General features: G+C 42.9%; 1 protein-coding gene across 2 annotated transcripts in view; it reads left to right on the forward strand.

The window, feature by feature from the left end:
• The window catches only part of BMAL2 (basic helix-loop-helix ARNT like 2), a 77,326-nt gene that overhangs the window by 23,648 nt on the left and 35,700 nt on the right, over positions 1–17,978 (forward strand). For both annotated transcript variants that reach the window (XM_079774638.1, XM_079774639.1), the window contains exons 3-5: positions 8,301–8,458; positions 15,307–15,386; positions 16,740–16,832. In XM_079774638.1, coding sequence (XP_079630764.1) covers positions 8,301–8,458; positions 15,307–15,386; positions 16,740–16,832 — 331 coding nt within the window. The remainder of the gene's footprint in view (positions 1–8,300; positions 8,459–15,306; positions 15,387–16,739; positions 16,833–17,978) is intronic.

Here is a 17,978-nt window from a genome sequence, read left to right on the forward strand (position 1 = left end):
CTTCCTAATTTGCTTTTCACCTTATTCATCATTTATATAGCATCCTTCCTAGACTCAGGGCATGAAAACCAGTCAATAGATATGAAATTGATTTTGTTGAGGGAGCCTCAGAGTATTAGATATTTTTAAACAAAGAAGAATGTATAAGAATGTTTACCCTTTCTTCCCTGTTGGTTTTGAATGGAGAATTGGTTCTTTAAAGGGGTTATTGATGAAGATTCCCTGGAATGTAGTCATTAAGCATTTATTGAGTACCTACTATGTGACACCTAGTAGACTAGGAGGGAGAGATACAGATAAGGCCCCAGAAACTTGTACAAATGAAAAAGATAAAAATAATTATTACACATCATAAGAACTGCTATACTAGAGATCCTAGGTATTATGGCAACAAAGAAAGTTGGGGATTTAAATAATATTGGGATCAGGAATGAAGGACAGCTTTCTAGAGATGTTGAGATACACTACATTTTAAATGAATAATGGGAATGAGCGATTCAGAGCAGAAGTAGAGAAGATGCTTGGAAAGCATACTGCTAATCTGGAAACAAGTGGTTGTCACATAGAGCAGAGGGTGCACGTGGAGGAGGGTGAGCTATGACTTGAGGGATAAACGTGGACTAGATCCTGAAGGTCGCTGAACAAAAGAATCTCAAAATTGTCTTGAATGTGGTTAAGAAAAATGGAAGGATTTTAAGCATGAGAACTTTTCTTCCGATTACATTTCTTAAAATTTCTTGCCTTTGTACTTTAAAAACATTTTTATTGCAGTAAAATTTATTGTAGTAAAATATATAACATAAAATTTGCCATTTAATCATTTAGTGTACAATTCAGTGGCATTAGTCCCACTTAATGTTCAGCTGACACCGTTGTCTATTTCTAAAACTTTTTCATCATCTCAGTGTGAAACTCTGTACCCATCCTATCTAATAAAATAGCAATATGCAAATTGACCATACCGCAGCTACACAAAGCCACACCCACCAGCCAATCAGGAGTGAGTATGCAAATTAACCCAACCAAGATGGCTGCGGCCACGGAGAGAGCAGGAGTCTTGGGTTGCCCCCGGCAATGGAGGAAGCCAAGCTTTCTGCCTGCACTGGCGGGCCCAGGCCTCCGCTCAAGGCTACAAAGTTTCAATTATAGAAGATAAGTAAATCCCAACAAAAATGGAGGCAGCCATGGAGCAAGCAGGAGGCTTGGCTCTGCTCAAGGCTACAAAGTTTAATTACAGAAGATAAATAAATCCCAGATACCAGGGCCTCCGCTTGGGTTGCCGGGGGCATGGCCGGCCTGCAAACCACCACAGGCCCCTCACCCAGGCCACCCCACACCCCAAGGGAACCCCCATTCTGATCCAGGACACCCTTCAGGGCAAACCAGCTAGCCCCCACCCATGCACCAGGCCTCTATTCTATCTAATCCTATCTAATAAAAGGATAATATGCAAATTGACCATCACTCCAACACACAAGATGGCTGCCCCCATGTGGTCAAAGATGGCTGCCCCCATGTGGACACAAGATGGCCGCCACAAGATGGCCAGCAGGGGAGGGGAGTTGGGAGGGACCAGGTCTGCAAGGGAGGGCAGTTGTAGGCAATCAGGCCAGCAGGGGAGGGCAGTTGGGAGGGACCAGGCCTGCAAAGGAGGGCAGTTGTGGGTGATCAAGCCTTCAGGGGAGGGCAGTTAGGGGTGACCAGGCCTGCAGGGGAGGGAAGTTAGGGGCAAATAGGCTGGCAGGGGAGTGGTTAGGGGGTGATCAGGCTGGCAGGCAGAAGCGGTTAGGGGCAATCAGGAAGGCAGGCAGGTGAGCAGTTGGGAGCCAGCAGTCCTGGATTGTGAAAGGGATGTCCGACTGCCCGTTTAGGCCCGATTCTACTTGGATCAGGCCAAAACGGGCAGTCAGACATCCCTCGAGGGGTCCCAGATTGGAGAGGGTGCAGGCTGGGCTGAGGGACACCCCCCCCCCATGCACACATTTCGTGCAACGGGCCTCTAATTAAATAATAATTCTCCATGCCCCTTTTCCCCCAGTCCCTGGTAACCTCTAGCCTACTTTCTAGCTCTATGAATTTGCCTCTTCTAGATATTTCATATAAGTAGAATTATACAGTATTTGTCCCTTTGTGACTGGCTTATTTCACTAACCTAATGTTTTCAAATTTCATTCTTTTTTTTTTTTTTAAATATATTTCTTTATTGATTTCAGAGAGGAAGGGAGAAGGAGAGAGAGATAGAAACATCAATGATGCGAGAGAATCATTGATCAGCTGCCTCCTGCACGCCCCCCCCCCCCCCCCCCGGGGACCGAGCCCGCAACCCAAGCATGTGCCCTTGGCCAGAATCGAACCTGGGACCCCTCAGTCCGCAGGCTGATGCTCTATCCACTGAGCCAAGCCGGCTAGGGCTCAAATTTCATTCTTTTTAATGGTTGAATACTATTCCATTGTTAGTATATATCACATTTAGTTTATCCATTCATCTGCTGATGGACATTTGGGTTGTTTCCACCTTTTGACTATTGTGAATAATGCTTCCAAGAACATTGGTGTACAAGTATCTGCTTTGGTGTACAAGTATCTGAGGATACTTGTGTATACTTGTGTATACTTTGGTACCTGAGCCTTTTGGGTACATACCTAGGAGTAGAACTCTGGGTTGTATGGTAATTCTATATTTAGTGTTTGAGAAACCACCAAACTGTTTCCCACAGTGGCTACACCATTTTACATTCCCACCAGCAGTGTACGAAAGATCCCATTTCTCCACATTCTTGCTGACACTTGTTACTTTCCATTAAAAAAACAAAAAGCTATCCTAGTAGGTGATCCATTTTCAAAGGATCACTTGAAACAGCATGGAGGATGGGCTGAAGGAGGAAGACCCAGCAGGTAGAGGAAACTGCTGAGAGACTTTTACTAGGAATTAGGTATTGAGAGCGTGGCCCTGGACAGGAAGGGCCTGGACAGGGAGGGACATATTATGACACATTTTTTAAAGATGGAATCTCTTTAGATTTCATGATTGTTAGGGAGAGCAGGAAAATAAGAAGTGTCTTTGAGTTTTCTGACTTGGACAGATGGATGATGGTATCATTCCATGAGGTTGAGGGAAAGACGAAGAATTCAGTTTCGGACACAGTGATAATGCGATGTTTATGGGATCTTCAGGTAGTCGGTTGGATATGAGGGTTGAGGTTGGAAGAGTCAGACACCACGAATGCACAGAAAGCAGGTGTGGTGATTGGCATGGGCGCAGCCACTCGGGGGCTGAGGATACTTGTGTATACTTTGGTACCTGAGCCTAAATACAGTAAAGGAAGAAGGGGAATCCTACCCAAAATGTGAGAAGACCTGGCCCTACAGTGGGAGTAGTATCTCAGAAACCAAAGGAAGAAAGTTTCAAAAGGAAGAAGGTAGGGAAAGTGGCAAATCTGGAGAATGTTTTGATTGTATTTGCCTTCAATTTCATTTGTCTGTGGTTGATTCAGGGAGCAGGCCTCCATTTTATTCAAAATGCAATGGAAGTAGTTTTCAGGGAAGCTTGCATTCTTTATTTGTATGTATTTAAATACATGTTTAAAAAGAGATTGGAAGGAGACCCATTAATATTCACTGTGATTATTTCCAGGTGAGATTATGGGTGCTTTTCCTGAATTTTCAAATGACGCTTCAGAAAAATAATACATTTGGAAATAATTTGTTAATGTGGGAAGTATTCTATCACCATTAGTGTATTTCACTTCGGTAGTAGGCTTGTGACTAAATTTCCAAATTAATACAAACACATGTATGCATATTTAGATATAAATATTTATACACACATATATGTACATGTAGTATATTCCCTAGCAGAATATACTAATGTGATAATTAATATTATTGGCAAGTGATCAAAGTTTTCAGTTTTCAATATTTCTTATTCAGATGAATTTTTAGGCAAAATAAATTCCTTTTGATTAAAGGTCTGAGACTTTCAATGCATTTTCAGGCTATTCTAATGCAGCTACTATAAAGTTTTTGGTTAAGCCATCAATTGGTTTAAAAAGAGTAACTATTTCTATAAAATTATATTCTTAATATATTGGTATGGGATAATTTTTAACTAGGGCACCAGTTATTGTTGTCAGTTAACGTAGTTGTTACCCTGACAGAGAAGATGTGCTTCTTGGCTTTCATAGAATAGCTCATGTAACAGTAGAAATCATTTCAGGTCATTAGGAGCTCATGATAGTATCTGTTACTAAAGACTTAATAGGAAATTAGGTTGATTGGACTTAATCTCATCTTTATTCCTCAAGAATTACTGAAAAGCTGTTTCATGGAGTTTGAAATTTTATCCTGCTTTTTGTAGAATGGAAGGTGGCGAACAAGTAAAAATGAAGCCCTTCAGGGGCATTGAACTGTATGGATGGTCCATGGTGGGTCGGAAAGGCCACACACACATGCACACCTTTAGCCAAAGCCAAAGGTGATGTCAAGGGAATGGATTCATGAATTTAGGGTTTTCTCACCTTATGCTGTAAGAGGTAGTGATTATCAGCTACCTCTTACCTTTCTTTTCTATCTGTTTGAATAACATTTTGGCTTATGTGTCTTTGAATTTTTCTTAGAGTAGCTGTTCATTAAGAACTAATATTTTCTTTCAGCGCTGGGGAAAAGCTGATTCATGCTGTAAACAAGTCAGAATTACAGCAAACATCTGATTAGGAATCCATCATCATGAATTTTTTGTCAATTGTTTCAACATCAACAACATTTTTTTTTCCTACATCTGACAGCATGGCCAGATCTCAGCTTTGCTTTTTCTCCATTGATTCTGTTTTACTGATATAATTTTCCCAAACACTGACATGATTCAGAGTGGCAATAACAGCATACAGAATTAAGAACCAGAGCCCTGATAAATTATTAAGCAGAAACTAGCCTCTGGATACATATGCCTTTCCTTAATAAAATCCCCTGGAAATCTTTTCATTTCACCTCCAACTAACCTACCTTACTAAAAAAACTGGCTTTTTCGCCTTTCTCTGAATTCCCTAGCTTCCACCATTATCCTTCATTGCTCTCTTCAGTGGCCTTGCTCTCACCTCCCTCAAAACCCTAGCTGAGAGAGAGCATAACATCCTTCCTTTGTTCTACATTCCTGGAATCAGGCATCTCTCTCTGTTACTGCTGTCTATTCTGATGGGTAATACTGGTAGAAAGAAGAGGTGACCATTCTAGCAAGAGGGTAACTATCACATTCTTTTAATCATAGAATTTTAATCTAAAAATTGCTCGTGAGTAGGCCAAAGTATGAGTAGATAATTAAATTTTATGCAAACACACATATAATTCACATTCCATCCAGTTTACGCAAAGCACATATTTTGTTCCAGGAGTGGCATTGCCCAAGAGTGAATGGTTGGGGGGGAGGTTAGCTCCATCTGTCTCCATCAGTGCTTCTTCCCACTTCCATGTAGAAAAATTACATTTCCTTTCATGTGTTTTAAAGTTCCTATAAAAATAGATCAAGGCAGGTCTCCTACTTACTTATCTTGTTTCCTATTAGGTTGTTTCCCCTAAACTCTTCTTACATACAAGTCCTGGTCTGAGTGTTGGAGGAGAAACAGACAAATGTTTACAGTTAAATATGAAGAGTAAAATAGCCTAATTTGTGAAATTTAAGATGTACAGTTCCCCTTACCTTTTATAATCTGTGAAAAATGTCTTATCATCATTGTCATTTTCCTGTTAAATTGGCAGCATTTTTCTCTCTCCTTGTAATGCATTAAATATTAGTGCATCTTACAATTGATTGTGGCTTAGATTTGATGAAATATAGTAGTGGCATAAAAAGTACTGAGGTAGCTGAGAGGGAAGTGATTGTACAGTAGTCAAAAGAAAGCTTCCCAGAAGAATACCTGAGCTGGGCTTTGAAAAAGGAGTAGCATTTTCCCAAGAATATAGAAGGGAAAGACTTTCTAAGCCTAGTAAAGAGCAAGACATAGAGAAGACATGAGGTGAGGTGGCATGTTTGAGGACTACAGGTTGTTGGGCATTGCTGCTGTATGACATTTGGAGCTATAGGGAAAAGACAGGGAGAGGTGAAACGAGTTGAAAGGATGAGGCAGAGGATGGAGAAATGAGGATGGAGAAATTTGGGGTGTCATTAGGGAGTTTGGCCATTCTTGGGCAGTGGAGAAATGCAGTTTGGCAGTTGTATGCAATGGGATTAGCTGGTTTGATTTGTTTAGAAGTAGTAATTATGGAAGTAGTGGGCAGGATAGACTAGAAAGGGAAGACACTAGAAGAAGGAACATGAGTTTAAAAGGCTTTCTGGGTTAGTGCAATGAGCTATCATAAGTGTCGATCAGTAGATGAGTGGATAAAAAAGCTGTGGTACATTTACACCATGGAATACTATGCAGCAGTAAAAAAGGATATTTTACCATTTGAGGCAGCACGGAGGGACCTGGAGAGTATCATGCTAAGCAAAATAAGTCAGAGAAAGTCAAGTATCACATGATCCACTCATATGTGGAATCTAAAGAACAAAATAAACTGATGAATCTCAGAGGGAAGGCAGGGGGTGGGTGAATGGGTGGGAAGAGATTAACCAAAGAGATTAACTAAAGCAGGGGGAGGTGGAGAAGCCCTCAGGGGTGATTGGGGCCCGCAGCCACAGCTCACACCCGATGACGGGGCGGAGCGATCGGGACTGGTGCCGGGTGCTGGCAGCGGGTGTGAGCGCCGGCTGCGGGTGGGAGAGGTGGCTGCCGGCCCCGATTGCCCCTCAGGAGCAGGGGGAGGTGGAGAAGCCCTGAGGGGCAACTTGGGCTGGCAGCCATCGCTCGTACCTGCTGAAGGCGCCGAGCGATTGGGCCTGGCGCCGGGCACAGGCAGCAGGTGCAAGCAGCGGCTCCCACGCCGGCAGTGGGTGTCAGTGGGACTAGTGCTGGCAGCAGGTGTGAGCGCCAGGTGGGACCGTGGTGTGCGCACGGGAGCAAAGAATTTTCAGTGACCACCAGAGGCTCTCCCTAATGACAGCAACCGGTGTCCTGCCTTGGTCTGGTGCCCGCGCTCACCTGCTCCACCATCCTGCCGTGGCCGACACTCGCCATGTTCCATGTGCGCTCCCAGTGGTCAGCGCACATCATAGCGGCCGGTTGTTCAGTTGTTCGGTTGTTTGGTGGTTCTGCCGTTCTGTCTATTTGCATATTAGGGTTTTATATATATATATATATATATATATATATATATATATATATATATATATATATATAGAAGATATGCATGACACGTGGGATGAGGGGAGAGGGTAGGCTAGAAGGGGGTCAATGAGGGAAAAGGTTCATCTGTACAACTTTAAACAATGAAGATACATTTTTAAAAAGTCAGGAACTGGGGAACGAATAAGCATTTAAAAGTAAGTAGCTCATGAGTAGTTATGAGGGAGGGAGATCTCTTAGGGTAAAGCTATAGGGTGAGAAAAGAGTGGTGCCAAGTGGGAAAACTTTGGAGAAACCTGTGTTGAAAGGTAGACGAAGAGTGTGGAGTAGAGAGACTAAGGGGACTGAGCCGAGCAGGGAGGATGGAGGTGCGGAGATGTCACGAAGCCAGGTGAAGAATGACGAATGTCAGCAGCAGCGTCAAGTTCAAGGGATCGCATAAGATAAGGGTGGCCCAAGGAATCTACCCTTGCTAGGATAGTGTCCGTGGAGCGGGGATTATGGAAGGTTCACTTTCAATAGCTGGAGAAGTGCCTGGGAAATGAGAGATTGAGTGGAGACTGCGCACCTTTACGAAGCTGGCTGAGAAGAAGGCAGTAGCAAGGAAACAACCCTGCAACTAGGGGAAGCGTGTTTGCAGGGGGCAGAGACTGGAGCACATTATAGACCCCTGAGAAAGAGCTATGGAAGAGAATGAGGTTACGACGCTGATAACCGCCTAAGCGAATATCACAGAGGAGTGAGCTCTGAATAGAAGGCAACCCATCTTCCTGTAAGACTGGAGGGAAGCAAGAATACCACCCATCCTGGCTCTCAGACAAATGTCTTAGCTCTTGAAGGTGTCAGGATATAAGGTAGGGTAAGGAAGGCGCAAGGGTAGTGGCTGAGGTTGAGAGCACTGTGAATTTCATGTGCGCTTCCTGTTCCCAGCAGCTCCTTCCTCTTCCCCGGGCAGCACCGGCAGGGCCATGGGTGGGAAGAACAGTGTGTACTTGCTGCCTCCACGCAGGCTCTGGCTCGCGCCTCTGGGTCACTGTGGGGCTGCTGCATGTGAAATGTAAACGAGGTTCTTTTCCTTCTTAGAGAAGCTCACAGCCAAACTGAAAAGCGGAGGAGAGATAAAATGAACCACCTGATTGAAGAACTGTCTGCAATGATCCCCCAGTGCAAGCCCATGGCACGGAAGCTGGACAAACTGACCGTCTTAAGAATGGCCGTTCAGCACTTGAAGTCTCTAAAAGGTGAGTCTGAACATGGCCTCCACACCTGGCTTTGTGACATCCTCCCTGTCACTGAGCTCTCTGATTGGTCTGGTTGTTATTAGCTATTGAGATGCTGTGCAAAGGTGTCTTTCAGCTTTGGAGACATTAATCTGATGCTTGACCATATTCTGTATGTGAAGAAGATGCTAATTTGGATGTCAGGAAACTTGGTTCTGCTAAAGGCTTTATCTTCAGCTATGTGTGAATTTGAAAAGTCTTTACATTTCTACTTGTTTTCCCATGTATATAATACAAAGATAGTAATGCCTGCCCTAGGTGCCTCTCAGTATTTTAGAAGTCCTGAAATGTATTATTATAGTTTTAAGTTTATTGGCAGATTTCCATTCTTTGAAAAGAAAATCTTCTTAAATTCAGGCAATTTCTCTTAAAACTTCAGATTTATAAGCAGTAGTACCTTAAAATGCATCACACCTTCCTTTTCTAAGGGGTTCTCACTGGTATTAGACATTGGATGAAGGCGGTCCTTAGCTATTGCTTCTTGGGTTTACATGGTCATTTCTGACCCAAGCAGCTCCCCAACTTGACCTTGAATTTTAAATTGAAGGGTGTGTGTGCGTGCATGTATCTGGTCAAAATCACATCGAGTTTGAGAGTAACTCCAGGCCAACTTGGGGGAGGAGCAGTATGATGGAAATGAGTTTTAGATACGGGAATATTAACAACACAAATTGATTTTAAGAAGACATAGCAGAGGAGTGAGCTACAGGCCACAGAGAGGACTCTGAAAGTTCACATTTGTAAAGATCTAAAAGATTATAGTGACATTTGGTTCTCTTTTTGATCCAAACAAAACCCCATCAAAAATAAAACACCCAAAAAAAAGTTATAGAAAAGGGAGGAGGAACCAAGATGGCAGCAAAGTTAAACAACTAATCTGCTGCCTCGCACAACAATTTCAAAAATACAACTAAAAGACAAAACGTCTACCACCCAGAACCACGGGAAAGCTGGCTGAGTGGAAGATTTACAACTAAGAAGAGAAAGGAGCACAAATGCTGAAAAGCTGAGGTACGGAGGCGCGCGAATCGGGCTGGCGGCGGGCGACTGGGCGTGCGGCTTTTCTTCAACCCGAAGGGAGACAAACTCCTGATCACTCTGAAATCCAGTTTCGGGGGACACGCGGGGGACCCAGACACCTACGGGGAGAAGCTGGACTCTCGGCCATTGGGTCGGAAAGTGAGAGTGACTTTTTTGCAGAGGTGCGCCCAGCAATCATTGTTTTACTGCACTGGAGCGCGGGGTGCAGGGACTTGGAAACGAGGAAAGGCAGAGACGGCTAAAGCCAGCCATCGCCGTTTGCCACGCTGTTTGTGATGCCCTGAGGCCACGCCCAGCCCTGAGGCCACGCCCCGCACATTCTACAAACCCGCCCAGGCTCCACACAGCGGCTTTTGCATATAAATGGCCTGTTCTGTGGAAGCTTAACCAAATAAACTGCAGCTCCAGTCAGACTGCTCCAAAACCGCCCAAGCAAAGGAGGAGGAAACTAGTTCTTGCTGTAGCTCCTGCTGGGGGACACACAGTACACAAGGGTACACCAAGAGTGTCCACCTCAAGTAACTGGGAGGCTGACCCATTGAACCAATAGGACATCTAGCACACAAAGCTACCCTACCAACTCAAGGAAGCAGCGAAAATGAGGAGGCAAGGAAACAGATCACAAACCAAAGAAATGGAGGAGAACAAGCGACTGGACATAGAGTTCAAAACCGCGGTAATAAGGTTTTTCAAGAATTTCATGGAAAAGGCGGATAAATTCAATGAGACCCTCAAGGATATGAAAAAGGACCAACTAGAAATTAAACATACACTGACTGAGATAAAAATATATTATACAGAGACCCAACAGCAGACTAGAGGGTCGCAAGAATCAACTCAAAGAGTTGGAATACAAAGAGGCCAAGGACACTCCTCCAGAGAAGCAAGAAGAGAAGAGAATTCAGAAAGTTGAAGATAGTGTAAGAAGCCTCTGGGACAACTTCAAGCAAACCAACATCAGAATTATGGGGGTACCAGAAGAAGAGAGAGAGCAAGATGCTGAAAACCTATTTGAAGAAATAATGAACGAAAACTTCCCCCACCTGATGAAAGAAATAGACTTACAAGTCCAGGAAGTGCACAGAACCCCAAACAAGAGGAATCCAGAGAGGACCACACCAAGACACATCATAATTAAAATGTCAAGGGCAAAAGACAAAGAGAGAATCTTACAAGCAGCAAGAGAAAAACAGTTAGTTACCTACAAGGGAGCACCCATACGATTATCAGCTAATTTCTCAACAGAAACCATGCAGGCCAGACGGGAGTGGCAAGAAATATTCAAAGTGATGAATAGCAGCAACCTACAACCAAGACTACTCTACCCAGCAAAGGTATCATTCAGAATTGAAGGGCAGATAAAGAGCTTCACAGATAAGAAAAAGCTAAAGGAGTTCATCACCACCAAACCAGTATTATGTGAAATGCTGAAAGGTATTCTTTAAAAAGAGGAAAAAGAAGAAGAAAGATAAAAATTATGAACAACAAATACATATCTATCAACAAGTGAATCTAAAAGTCAAGTGAATTAAAAATCTGAGGAACAGAATAAACTGGTGAACTTAATAGAATCAGAGGCATAGAATGGGAGTGGATTGATAATTCTCAGGGGGAAAGGGGTGTCTGTGTGGCGAGTACGGGAAGAGACTGGACAAAAATCATACACCTATGGATAAGGACAGCGTGGGGGAGCTAAGGGCAGAGGGGGGGTGGGAACTGGGTGGTGGGGAGATATGGGGGGGAAAAAGGAGAAACAATTGTAATCTGAACAATAAAGATTCATTAAAAATAATAATAAAATAAAAAATAAAAAAAAGTTATAGAAAAGGAATAAACAAAGGATGACCAAGGTTCTTAATTATATCTTTGTCCTCCTACATTGCATTCCAGGAAAAGGAAAATCTGTTTAGAGGGACTTGGCCAAGGGACTTAGAGGAGAACAGTGTTAACCTAGACTTCCAGTGAAAACTGGAGCGCAAAGAGGATCTTATTTCATAATAAACAAAAAAAATCCTGGCAAATCCATTCTCATTGACCGAGGTAGGGGAGGGCGAGCATATACAAATTAGGAAGTAAAATTACAGACAGCTATTAAAGGCCTGTTTAATAGTAACTTGTGCAAGTTGTAAAAATAGATACTTTAAATCATCTTCCTTAGATCTCCACATATGGTAGAAAAATGGCACATGCACTCCTACCCGAGGACTCTGTGTGGATCTGGAGGGGAGGCATTGGGGAAGAGAAAGTGCAGCCCTTGTCTGTCAGTGCCGCGCAGAGCACTGCCTGGCGGGCTTCCTGTTGGAAGCATGACTAGCGGTCTTATTTTCATAAGTCTGTTGTGAAATGACATAAATAAGATTCTCTTTTACCTACTACTAGGTCTTGCGTAAGTTGCATGCAATATTTCCCTTAAGTCTTTTAGCAGCGAACATTTGCAGGCTCAACTGAGGTCATTTGGTTGCAAACCTAAAATTACCCAATAATTTTCACATTTGCAATGTCCCGAGGGAGGAGGACCTAAGGGAGAAGCCATGAGTCAGTTAATTCAACCAACACCAGCTGATTACTGACAAGGCTCCTGTTCTGTGCTGGGGATATGAAATTGAATGAGGCAAGATCTCCGTGCTTGAAGGGTTCATGGCTGGTTGAGGGACATGGACCCATGAAGAGATCAGTAAAATCTGATGGCATAAATGTTACAGTGGAGGAATGAGTGAGAGGAGAGTAGGCAGGAGACATTGTCTACACCGAGAGAGGATTCTGGAACAGAGCATAGATTTCACCAGTGGCCCTTCAGAGCCAAAGTGAGGATGTTTCGAGTGCGCTACAGCGAGAGGACTAAAAGCAGTTGTCTGCATTCCAGCACGCTTAGCAGAGTGCACCCCAGCTCGCCCCGACCAGAGACACTGGATCATCAGAGGCTGTGTGTGGATCATGTTATTTTGGTCTGTACGTAATTACCTTAAAGAAAGAAGGATGGTGAAATAATTTTTTATTTTTTTTTTACTACACTCTACAGCAGTGCTTCTCAAACTATCTGGGTGAAGGCCACGTGTTCCCCACCCCCATCCCTTGTAAAAAATAACACAGTTGGTTATTGGAAAAATGTTCATGGGCTGGGGTGCCATGAACATTATTTCTGTAATGGTGTCTAAATGCTTATTCTTAATTTCTGTACTCGTCTCACCACAGTTGACCGATGACATTGGTCTATAGACCACACCTGGAGTAGCCCTGCTTGCAGCGTGTGCTTTTGGAGAACCTGTGGACATTCTGTGTGTGTGGTCTTAATAGCTGGGACGGTAGTGCATGCCTGTGGGTCCTGGAGGCAAACCTCCAGGGTTCAAATCCTGGCTCCCTGACTTAATAGCTATGTGACTTAACTTTCTAATCCTCAACTTCCATAGCTGTAAAATAGGGATAATGCATTTGTCTCATAGGATTGTTGTTTAGAGTAAAGAATAATGCATATACAAGGTGAGCACAGTGTCTACTAACAGTGGAAGTGGTGGTAAGAGGAGGAGGAGAAATAGTTGGTATTTTGATCATTATCCTATCTAATAAAAGTGTAATATGCAAATTGACCGTCACTCCAACACACAAGATGGCTGCCCCCATGTGGTCAAAGATCCTGCCCCCATGTGGACACAAGATGGCCAGCAGGGGAGAGCAGTTGGGGGGGGGACCAGGCCTGCAGGGGAGGGCAGTTAGGGGTGACCAGGCCTGCAAGGGAGGGCAGTTAGGGGTGTTCAGGCCTGCAGGGGAGGGCAGTTAGGGGCAAATAGGCTGTCAGGGGAGCAGTTAGGCACAATCAGGCTGGCAGGGGAGTGGTTAGGGGGTGATCAGGCTGGCAGGCAGAAGTGGTTAGGGGCAATCAGGAAGGCAGGCGGGCAAGCAGTTGGGAGCCAGCAGTCCTGGATTGTGAGAGGGATGTCCAACTGCCCGTTTAGGTCCGATCCCACCGGTGGGATCGGGCCTAAACGGGCAGTCGGACATCCCTCAAGGGGTCCCAGATTGGAGAGAGTGCAGGCTGGGCTGAGGGACATCCCCCCCCCCCCCCCAATGCACGAATTTCGTGCACCCGGCCTCTAGTCTTATATAATAAAGAGCTAATATTCTAATTAGACCGAACAGCAGAACAACCATCTGAACAAACTTCTGGACAAAGCTGGGGCTGTGAGGGCTGAGGCAGCCGGGGCTATGAGGGCCGAGCCCCTTGCACGAATTTCATGCATCGAGCCTCTAGTTGTCATTATGATGGTTATTCTCGTTATAATGATCATTATTATTTTTGTCATGTTGACTTTTTTTTTTTAACCTGATGAACATTGTAACAAAAGTAAGTGATTGTTTCCTCATTTGTTTTTGCCATCAGAAATGAGTCATATTTGTTACCTGCCCATCTTTGGCAGGTGTACAGCATATCACAGCATGGGTTTTATTAACTCGCCTCACCCTGGTTCCAGCTCTGCTCTGACTCCCTCTGTTTCTCCTTAGCACGTCCTCACTCACTTACTCATTCACTCGCCTAGCCAGGGCTCGCCCCTTGCTGCTGGTTTATACTATCAGGGTTTCCCTGGCACACGTCTGCTTCGGGCCAGGCCTGGAAATGTCACTGCCTTGCTCAGGTTGATTTATTGCTGAATCCTAGCATAGCACTCAGAGTCTGAATCTTTTAGCCCTTTCCCAATGCTCTCCTATCCGGCTGCTGTGTAGTAGTAACAAAACAATCACTTAGTGAGTTCTTTGAGGCCTACCTAGAAGGTAGATTCCAGAAGAGAAGGTTTTCTTTTGCTTATGCCAGATTCTTAGGGGGGCTACCAGTCTGAGAGAACTTGACCAAATCATAATAAGAGGTGTTTTTTATTTTCTGGCTTTGTTTTCCTCCCACCACTTAGGTAATTGGTGAGTTTGGGCTGTAAATCCATTCGAGAGTCAATTCGTGGTTAAAATTTCTCTTGTAAAAGCAACTTTCTTTGCAGTCCTCAGAAGGAGGGGGTTGGGGGTAAGGAGGTTGGGAAGTATAAAGGAGAGAGCATTGATTTACCTCGGAGTCACCCTCGCTCAGAGTTATCTGGGGACAGCACACCTTGGCTTGGTGGACTGTCTCCTGCGCCCCCTTGTGGCCATGAAGGGCTTTCCTGTGTCAGGTTGGTGGATGTCCTCAAGCATTCCTGTTTTGAGCTGATAATTCCTCATTAGCTCTTCAGTTGCTTTAGAGAATTTCATTTTAATACAATAAGCTCTGTGCTAAAGATGTAAAAGGAATTATTTTATTTATATTAGCAGAATTACTGTATAGTAGCAGAAGCCACCATGTGATCTTTAAAGGGTCATATGCAAAATCCTATGAATCTCTGAAATTTGTTTAGAATTCTAGAATCGCCCCATTCAAGGTAGTTCATATGAGATCAGTTTTATTAAGCTAAGATATAAAAATAACTAGATTTTTGAATATTGTTACCTGTTATAATGTTATAGATGATGTATTAGTTGATTTTTTTTTTTTTTACATATAGCTCTTACTATCTGCACATTTGAATCTATAAAGGAATAGTAGTTCCAAGAATTTACATTCTAAATGCAGGAACTTTTAATCTAGTAATAAAGAAAGAGAGTGATAACAGAAGAGGTCTTAGGATGCGCTAACAGAGAAAGTACCATCACTGTTCTCACCAGTGGCAGCCATCGCTAATGTTCATTGAGCGCCTACTACATGTCCAACCCAACCCCATTATATTTTTAGTCACTTTTTGACTTATTTTTAGGTATGGCAAATTCTTATGCAGCAGATATTTATCGACCTTCATTTATTCAGGATAATGAGCTCAGACACCTAGTCCTTAAGGTAAGTCAAGAAATACACATTTGCCTAAGTGGTATTTGCCCTTTCGTTTCTATTTGAATGGGAGGCAGATTTTCTTTAGTTTGCTTTCTGTTACCAACATACAGGACTCTACATCAAATTTCCTTTAATATAAAATTTAACTTACACAAGTAACCATGTCTTACTGGTTTGGGCTAATGAAAGTAGAGAGGGAAGCAAGGCGCTGCCTAAAATATGGAGCAAGGCTTGTCTTGAATGCCAAGCCCCTCACACTGCTGCGTGCACTCACCTCCCACACGGTAGGATCTGTTCCTCACCGGCACCTCCTGCAGAGCCGTCTGTCTTGTATGCTATTCCTTCAGGATCCTGTTCTCTGCCCATGAGCCAGCCACTGCTTACTGACTGAATTGTTAGGCCATGCTTTGGCATGGGTTTTCGGATTCACCGGTCTATTCACCGGTTTATTTGACATGGAAACTATGACTACATCATTGGCTCATCCTGTCCCCAGGACTAAGTGTCTTGATCTTGTGCTTTAACCTATAGTTTGATTAAACAAAAAAGATTCTTCATGTTCCTCTTTTTGAACAGCTGAATTTAAATATAATATTCCTGATAGGAATATAATGGATTTTTTTTACAGACAACCAAAGTATTTTTAAAGACGGTTAAATATATAGTACACTTTGGAGCTTTCTCACCAATTTTTGTGTTTTTTTTTTAACCATAACTTACTATAACGCCCAGAACACGTCTGCCTAATTCACGCCATGTTTGTTTCCAGTTGGTAAACGTTAGTTTAAGAAATGTCAGGTGGGAGTGCTAGACTCACCCTCTGTCCATACATCCATTTCCAAGGTTGCTTCACAGGGGATTTACTGGGTATAGCTTATGGAAGTTGCCATCTATTAGAATTTTTAAAACTTAGTTTTGATTGATAGCTTATCATTATTCAAGAAGTATAAAAAGATGTACAGTAAAATATTTCCGTGCCTTCCTCATCCCCAGTCTGCACATCTTTCCACCTCCACACATCCACAGGCAGTCGTTACTGATTGGTATCTCTACAGAGTTTCTGTATGCAGTAGTGTGGAATTTGGTATAGGTAATTTTTACATTATGAAATTTTTAACTAAATATTCCCTGAACTTCTCATGTGAAAACAAAACATTAATTTAGACAGGGGCCCAAGGTGATGTTCTTTATAAATCTATTTGTATACATCTTAAGAAAATTTCTTAAAATTAATTTTACTACATTTATGACCACTCTGTTGGTTTTATTGCTACAACAGTTTCCTCAGAAAGGGAATGGATGTGTGTGAGAAATACAAATGATATTTTAAAAATTTACTTTTATATTTTTATATCCTAGACTGCAGAAGGCTTCCTGTTTGTGGTTGGTTGTGAAAGAGGAAAAATTCTCTTCGTTTCTAAGTCAGTCTCCAAAATACTTAATTATGATCAGGTATGCAAAAAAGGATATTTCCCACACTATGTTTAGTTTTTTTGAACAGATTTCAGAGCTCTTTTTCTGAACTCTTTTTTTCCATTGGGCTGTGGGATGAGGTTCTGCTGAGTTAGAAAGAACTCCAGGAGCGATGCACAGATAGGTGGAGTGAGGATGGATTGTCATTTCTGACAAGTGGTCACTTCCTGACCTTTAGCAACTTATTTCATTTTCCTGAGCCTCAGCTTCCTCTTCCACAAAAAGTGGAAATGATATACCTGTCTCTCAGGATGTAAAGGCTGTCATATTTGAGTGTCTGAAAAATGTTAGTCACCCTTCTCTGCTTCCTCCGAGAACCAGATTATTTGCTACTAATTTGCATGACCGCTTTTGATCTCAGTTCTGGCAATCAACTCTGAAATGCATTTTCTACTTAACTAGCTGTGTAATTCCTTTATGTCCTCATCACTGAAAACCATTTAACTTAAACTAGTTATCCAAAAAAGGATAGCACTGAAAATAATCCAACAGAGTGAATAAACTAGCACCTGTGGTCTCCTTTTAGAAATCACATAGCCCAAATATTTCGTCTTAAATAACTCCCATTAATGTCAGCCTGTCTTCCCCCAAAACTTGGAAATTTGAAGAGATAAGGCATACATAGATAATGAGCTCAATAACAAAGATATTATGAGTCTGCTCTCAGAAGGAACGAGGACCAAATGAATCATGCAGCTGGTTATAGCTGGGGGCACAGAAGCAGGGCAGTACCTGATAATTCTGACTTCTCATTGGAAATAGAGAACATCACACATGCTAAGATAATCAATAATGCAAGGAGCACTGAAGGTCCAAATAGGGACATAGAGTCCAGTCCCACTGGGCACTAATGTTGCATTTCAGAGACAATTCAAGAGACTCAGTGTCTGCTCAGGAGGACTTTGGGACCCCCATAGTGCAGGTCTAGTCCAGCTTTTCAGATTCAGAAACCTGATTTGCTCAAAGCAGAGTTCTGGGCGTAGACTTATATTACCCAGTCACACAATAGACTATGTATAAATCAGATTGCTAGCTTTTTAAAATATGAGGTATCTTCACTGTCAAGCAAACCAGGCTGTTTGTATTGCCTGGTCCATTGTGTTCTGTCTTTTGTAGGAATGTGTA

This window comes from Cnephaeus nilssonii (genome assembly GCF_951640355.1).
Source record: "Cnephaeus nilssonii genome assembly, chromosome: 6".
NCBI lineage: Eukaryota > Metazoa > Chordata > Mammalia > Chiroptera > Vespertilionidae > Cnephaeus > Cnephaeus nilssonii.